This window comes from Pseudomyrmex gracilis, unplaced genomic scaffold (assembly GCF_002006095.1).
Source record: "Pseudomyrmex gracilis isolate BER0280 unplaced genomic scaffold, ASM200609v1 scaffold_117, whole genome shotgun sequence".
NCBI classification, from domain to species: Eukaryota; Metazoa; Arthropoda; class Insecta; order Hymenoptera; family Formicidae; genus Pseudomyrmex; species Pseudomyrmex gracilis.
The window spans coordinates 170,769-178,684 of NW_018020701.1; the positions used below are offsets into that span (position 1 = coordinate 170,769).

Below are 7,916 nucleotides of genomic sequence, written 5' to 3' on the forward strand. Positions count from 1 at the left end.
AGAGAGAGAGAGAAAGTCATCTCTCAGAATAAATCAATCGCCTTCCTTCAGCCAAGTGAAAAATATGAAGTCGGCCCATGCGGTTCAATCTAATCGCACAGTTTCGACCCATTCTACGTCCATTCAGAATTACAACATCCAAGCATGAATGAACTCGTTTCACGTCGATCACTCCGCGCTTGCTGTTGCATTCCCTCCCGTCCCCCCCTCTTGGCCTCGCCTCCTCTCCCGTCTCCACTCTCCTGCCGGCTCGTTCAGTCTCTCTCTCTCTCTCTCTCTTTTTCTCTCTCTCCTCTTTCTCTCGTTTTCGCTATATACTGAATAAACAGTTGATTCGCGTGCACAAAGACCGCGATTCTTCCTCCACCCCCGCTTGTTTTTTCGCTCTCGTCGCGCGCTTCCGGTCGTCGCATGCAAACGCGACGGCACTTCCACCGGCAATAATTAATCGAATCGTTGTCATTCTGCGCGATCAGGTGCCACCCACATTTGTCTCCCCCTCCCCCTTCCCCGGTTGGACGCTATTTTAAAGCCGCAGCTGGTCACAACGACGGCCTGTGAATGGAACCACGTTGCGCATTTGCGGAATTGCATTCCGATGCGTCTATCCTGCGAAATCGTCCAACAACAACGACGACGACGACGACGACGACGACGACAGACATCTTCTGTTTTGCCGCAATGCAGCTGTATGGCGAACGCGCGCGGTCTCGAGTTTATTCGATCGTTTCGGTCGCGTCTCGAGATCCAAGAATGCTCAAGCTACTTCGACGCTATACACCGAAAACGTCGATACCCTCTCGTCGATATCGAGTGCATCTTTCCAAGCGGTTTCTCAAATAGAGAACAAGACGCTGTAAACATTCTTGTGGATACAAATAATCTCCAAATGTATTCTTTTATGCGACTAAAAAAAAAAGAAAAAGAAAAAGAAAATATAATCCGGACAATATCGGAAATGTATGAAGAAGCCTTTGCGGAAGAAGGACTCGGAGGACCCTTTAGGTCGAGGCGGGTACAATTTATACAATTCGAGTATTCGTCATCAATGATTGAGGCTTAAGAGTTTCTCGCCGACAACAGACGAAGGGACGGATTCCCGGGCATCAAGTGCCAATTAGCTCGCGGTTACGGTTTGATTTTAGGAAATCGTCGTTAATTGGTCGGGATTGCGGTGCTTCGCGAAACTTTGTGACCAAACGAGACAAAAGCCGCGAAGTCCTTCCTAATATCTGTCAATTCCGCGACCGCGGGAGAAAGGAGGCGGAGCATCTTTGTACCTTGGAGAATGTTTGATAAAGGCTCTCTCTCCCTGGACAAAAAGAAAGAGACCGAGCGAGCGGAATTTCTTTCCGGAGAGAATCGACTCTTCGATGTAATTAGCGGGATTATTATTGCCCCGCCACATCAACTACTAACCAATCCTAAATACCACCGGACAATTTTTTTTTTGCAACCTTTGGCGCGCGAGCTATTAAATTCGCGTAACCGCAGCTCCAAAAGGCAACGTGTAGTGGAAAAAAAAAAACAAAATTGCCTACGTTGTTTTTAATTAATAAATGTGTGCGGGAAACTTGTTAATTATGTATTACAATTACGTCGATCGTCAATATATCGAATGCGAGATTTTTTTTTATCGGCGATGACGTCGCGCGAATTGGTGGTTTGATGTGCGCGAGCCACTGGCGGAGATTCGCAAGATTCGAAAATCTATAAATTCGTGAAAAAAATTGTTTGTAAATTTCAAATAAACTCGCAGGGCGACAAAAAGAGAAGACGCGCTTCGTGTGTTTGTGTTATTATATTTTATTACTTCGTTTATTATTATTATATATTATTGGTTCATGTTTATATTGTGCGAAACATAAAAGCATTATCGCGGAGAGGCGAGAAACTTGATATACGCGATGATAATTATTTCTTATTTGACAACAAAAGATAAATTTACATTGAGTTTTTAAGTAAACATCAAGGTGATAAAAATGAGAACAACAGAGGAGATTGTAAAAAGATTGTACGTCGCGCGAAACACAGAAATGTATTAGAAGCTACGGAAGTCTCAGAAGTAAACAGCGTTAAGAGAAAGAAACGATAAGAGAACACAAACCTCGATAAGAAAAATATACGGTATTTCAGTCGAGCATGCTCGGATAATGTGACAACGTAAGAGCAAAAATGAGCTCTAACGAGCAAGAACAAAAGACACGGCGAATCCTGGAAAAAAAAAAAAAAAAAAAAAAAATGAAAATTTGGCATTTCAGCTATTCGACGAAAAAGTTGAAAAAAAAAAACGGAAGAAGAAAGAAGAATAAGGAAAGAAGAGAGAAAACAAAAGAAACATGAGAGGAGACAAAAGATGCGAGGACCTCGTCGAACTGCCATAGATAGACGCACGAGGAGATCGGAAAGACTCTCTTTGGCGACAAGGACGGCAGCGCGAACGACGCGCGCGACGAGGAAGGGGTGGCGGAAGAGGGTGGCGAAGTGCCGAGGGATAGGGAATCGGCGTTTGGTTGAGGGGGTTGGGCGAGGGTTCGGTCGCCATGGCGACAAGCAGCCCCCGGGACCCTCGCTGCTCGTTGCCGGGGTTGGTCGAAAAGGGTGGCCCAGGGCGTCCGCCGGGCAGGTTAGGCTGGGCACGCAGCCCGAATGTCACTCGGCACACAAGGGGACACAAGGATGTCCTTCGGACGCGATGGGGAGCAGAGCGAATGCGACGAAGAGGGTGGCGGTGGCGGCGGCGGCGGCGGCGGCGGCGCTGGTGGCGGCGGCGGGAGAAAGAGGAAAACGAGGAGGAAGAGGAACAGGAGGATGAGGAGGAGGAGGTGGTAGTGACGGCGGCGGCGGGGAGACCACGGCGGCCCAAGATGGCCGACGACGCGACACCCACCATGTCAATAACACCGTTCTTCGGTGCAAACCGACCCCTTCCCGCGACCCGCTCTCCATTTCTGGCTCCCTCGCGCACTACCGTTGCACCCCCCTCGTCGTCCTCCTCCTCCGTCACCCGCCCCTATAACCGACTTTCGTAACCATCGTCGAGCGTCGACGATGCGCGTCGAGAAACGAGATATCTCGCCACCGTTTCCCCGGCTTCTTGCCTCCGTCGGTAATTAACGCGACCTCCCTGCCGCCGGAAAAGTGTAAAGGGACGCCCGGCAGACGGGGTGGCGCGCAAAAGCCCGGGATGACAGCGGGGACGACGGCGGGGACTGTTGCGAGCGAGGGCGTAATTCCGTTAAGTGTCTTCGTAAACTTCGTTAGCTGCATTTCCCGACATTACCCACCCTACCTACCGCGCTGCCGCGCTGCCGCGCAACCCCCCGATACGGCCTTCGCGGGGGGCGGAATATGGGGTCGCGACGACGGCAACGGCTGCATGGTCGGTAATGTTACCGCCGATAGGTCGCGTCGATGGTCTTTCGGGGTTGCGTAATGGACGGGAGTCGGGCGGAAATATATTCCATCGCACGCTTCAACGCGCCTCGTGCGCCATTATATAATATCGCGCCAACAGAGCTAGAGAATACTTGTTGCAATTGCAAAATGTCCACGTAGCGAGAAAAAACGTGTTAAAATTACAGTTTTGTGAACGAATTAACATTTTCTTTCAATTCTCTCTTTTCAGCCGCTAAGCGAAAATAAAAAAAAGGTTCGCTGTCGTACGGCCAGTCAAGAAAAATTGGTCGAATCTGAAGTTTTTGTTTCGCAAAACGTTTTTTGTTGGCAAAACAACCATCTCAAGAGGCTTGAAAAAATATTTCTTGCTATTCCAGCAAGTCGTTTTTTTTTCCGCGATACACTCTACGTTCGTATGTGTTATTTTTGTTGTTGTTGCAATTAACTGCTTTCCGGGAAATATATATTATGAATGGCCCACGCGCGCGATTACAGCAAAAATTTGCACGCAACAGCGCACACTTGCAAAATTGGACCAATCAAAGAGTAAATAATTCCGTTATTGAATTACAAACGGTAGAGACCGACGCACTCCATCACGCAGAGACGCGCTATCAGTCAACGCGCGCGCGCGCGATATTATTTCGAGAGCTCATGAATAATGGACAGCATATATTAGTGTTGCAAATGTAACATTAGTTACATTCAAATTCGAAGATAATGATAATCATTAACCATAATTTACAAATAATATACGAGTTGATTGTGCGTGGATGCGCGCAGTAATTTCTACCCGCGTACGAAATCCGCGCGCGTGCGGTTGCATGCACGCTAACGAACCGAAAACTGTAGACCGGCGTTGCGACGCACCATTAAATCACTTTTGCAACCATTATGCTCCCCACCCCTTTTCCCTCCCCTCCTTCCCGACAATCAATCGCAAAATATCCATTACGGGCCGAGGCGCGCGTTAACAAATCCGGAAGTGTATTTTTCTTCGCGATTTCACCGCGATTTTTTTTTTTTTTTTTTTTGGTTTTCATTTGCGCGCGCGCCGTATAATTTGACGAAAAAACGTGCTTTTTTAAGATTTGAAACAAAACAAAAAAAATTGTTTTACTCACGTACTGAAATGTATTATTGCAAAAATGTTGAAAATTCTCACAGCGCGCGATATATTCCTTCCGTTCGGTGATAAAGAAGCGCGCGATACACACAGGGCAGATGTTATATAGTAAATCAGAGCGGGCGCTGTGTTCTGTATATTAGATATAATAACTGCCGCGGGTCTTCACGCTCGAACGATTCGAATTATGTTACATAATATTCGCTTACTTGCTCGTCGAGTATTGCCACGTACAATAGGGGCAGACACCTGGAACATTCGCGCAACGTTTTCGATCTATATCCGAGATATATACAATGTATCCACTAAACCATGTAAAAACTACGGGAGGAAAAATCTTTCTCTTCCAAATAACTTCGAAACGTTTCTCTATTAAAAAGTGCGTCATCGTAACGCGCGTGTTTTAATAAAAACAATTTAAAAAAAACACACACAAAAACAACAAATAAATAAAATTCTTAGCGAGCGCGATATAAAATTTTTTAAACCGACCGAGACGAGAGTGACATTTCGACGAAAACTAACGGAAGAAACACAGTTTTTCTCGATTATCAACTCACCCACGTCCATTTCGTTGTTCTGCAGCTTTGTCTCTCTCTCAAGTTTCTCTGAAACACAGAAACGACATTTTGTTTAAAAAAACCTCGTGAAAAAAATGTTCCACAAACGCTGTTTTTCACAAATGTAATTTTATAATTCTAAATTTCTCTCGACAAAAGACCGTCGTTAGATAAAATCATATAAGCGCGTTATAAAATGCAATCACACGTTGCGTCGTGCTAACAAGTGCGACAAATTTCGAGGGTGTGTGTATTTGTGTGTGTGTCGATTTGTTTTCTCGGTTGAAAAGTTGCGCGAGGAAAAGAGAAGTCAACTCGTCGATTCCGTGATATTTATATTACACCGCCGAAAATAATTCGATTAAACCGGGTCGCGATGCTTGCGAGAAGAGAGGTGGAACGCCGGTCGCGCGGAGAGGAAATGAAAATTACCGCGCGCGAAGCAACGCGCGCGCGGCCGACGCGAAAAAAGGAAATAAAGACGAAGAAAAAAATCTCCCGAGGGTAACGCGGACCGCGTTGAAAAGATCCTCCGCTAATAGGCATTATATTTTTCGTTCCGTGCATTACACGGTTCTTGTACGAAGAGAGAGAGAGCCAGTCTCGGATTATATGGGCCTGTCAGAGCGCGCGGTCTAATAACTGGTCTAAGGCCCGCCCCGCATCTTGATACCGGGAAAAGGACCCTTTCTTATACAATGTGCGCATTAAATACTAATCGTAATGCGGCGCGAGCGCGGATCGTGATATAATGGCAACGAGCGAGCGAGAGTTCGTGTGTACATGGCAGCTTTAAAGGGTGCCGACGTATAAAAAAAGAGAAAAAAAGAAAGAAAGAGAGAAGAAAAATATCCGAAGAGACGTCGATGTGCAATCAATTTCACAAAAGACTCTTGTATCATTTCTTTAAAGTACGATCTGATGATTCTTATAAGAATTTACTTCCGCGAGATTCTCGATAAGCTTCTTTTTTTTATTATTTTCATCTGTTTTACATTTGGGAACAAAGCAACGCAAAAACTTGTTACAGAAACAGTAGCCGGCTGCGTTTTGCCGCACGTCGATCCTTCCACCGAGCATGAGAACAAAAAAGTCAGACACGGTGCAATCCGGTTCTCGCGGTGCACGTTATTTAAGACGGAGGACTTCGTTCCGGCGCGTCTTCGTGTTTCGCGATCGCAACCAGGTCATCGGCCATTTTCTGTCGCCGCATGAGCGATCCCTCGCGCCCCCGGCGCGGCCGGTTGCCGCAATTTCCTCCCTTTCTCATCCCGAACTCGCTGCTCTCCCTCCAAAAGGGGTTGCTCGGGGTGATACCGCTCTCCGGTAAGGGGCCGCTGCTGCTGCACAGAGGGTTCATCTCTCATGCGAGGCGGGTTGGTGGCACGGAATTTCACCCCCGTGGGGTCGACCGCGGAGAGAGAGATATCCCGAGATATTATCCCTCGGGAAGCCGTGTAATGAAACCGTTCCGGCACCCCCGTGGCATTATTCCCTCGCCCGATATAGCCATTCAGCGTAAGAACATATAGGTGTGCGGGAAGGGTCGCAGCTGCATGACGGCGTCGATATATACGCCCCCTCTTTCATGCGTGTCGTCCCTTAACGGAGGATAAACACAGGAGAGAAAGAGCCGACGTCGACAACGAGACAGCATCATTAAGAAATCCCCGAGCTCCGCCACGCGAGAGCCCTTTTTACCCTTTTCAGCGTCGGCCGGTCGCCATTTTCCACCGATTCCTCGCGAAGGGGTACCGCAAAATGAATGCGCGAATCGATGTCGCGCGTTCACGAAAGAATCTCCTCCGGCCGCGCATACTTCTCTCGTGCGCAATTACGCGAAGTCAATAAGATAAACAGAATGTAGAATAAAAAAAATAAAAAAAAAACAAACATATACAAAATTATCGTACGCAATCGCACGCACAGAACTCGCGGAAGAAAAAGAGCGAGTATAACTGCAAAAACAATATTAAGACGTTGTGATTTTTTATGTTGTCGGAATGTCAAGTTGAGAATCGATGTTTCGATCGGTTTTCATTTAACGAGAACGGGATTAGCGGGGAAGAGAGAATATAACGCATCGCGAGCATCGTTATTAGGAAATCCGGCGTAATTGCTTTATCCTCTCGTACATCTCGTATCAGCGTTTTTCGATCTTCTCCATGTTCGCCAGAAACAGGATAACGAGATATCGCATGTCACGGAAGATGGTATTTTTTTTTGGTTTCTTTTTTTTTTTTTTTTTAAATATATCGACAGTGTACGCAACGTACATCGTGCGTGCAGGTTGTGAAATACATGTCGTGTGCGTTAAATAATAAAAACAAAACGAAAGAAAAAAACACCGATAATTTATAAATTAATTTTTCTTGTCAATTTAAACGGCTCTTGAAAAATAACACAATTAACAACAATAAATACGTATATTTGATACAATTTCATACGCAGACCTCTCTTCGTTTGACGATGCAAATAAAAACTCTTTGGTTTTTACCAGTTTTATGTAAAAAAAAAAAAACAAAAAAAAAAGGGAAGAACAATCTAAAACTTTCTTATTCGCGAATGCTCTTTCTTTTGAGAACGCGCGGAAATCGCGGATGAGAACGCAACATCGTATTCTCTGTTGAGCTCTTTACGCGGGAACATGTGCGTTATGTAAAACACTTCTCATTTACATGCAATTTTTCTACGATTCACTCGCATCCCGCGAGTTTCGCGTTTGTACTTTCGCGTATCTTTCTTTCGCTACTTATCCCGCTCGCGCATCATCTCTCTCTCTCTCTCTCTCTCTCTCTCTCTCTCTCTCTCTCTCTCTCTCTCTCTCTCTC

The 7,916-nt window shown here is 46.0% G+C and overlaps 1 protein-coding gene across 1 annotated transcript in view; it reads right to left on the reverse strand.

Annotated features, from left to right (window-relative positions):
* LOC109856389 (Fanconi anemia group J protein homolog) overlaps nt 1–7,916 on the reverse strand; it is a 44,752-nt gene that overhangs the window by 5,087 nt on the left and 31,749 nt on the right. The window contains exon 4 of the mRNA XM_020431628.1: nt 5,086–5,133. Within this exon, the coding sequence (XP_020287217.1) occupies nt 5,086–5,133 (48 nt within the window). The remainder of the gene's footprint in view (nt 1–5,085; nt 5,134–7,916) is intronic.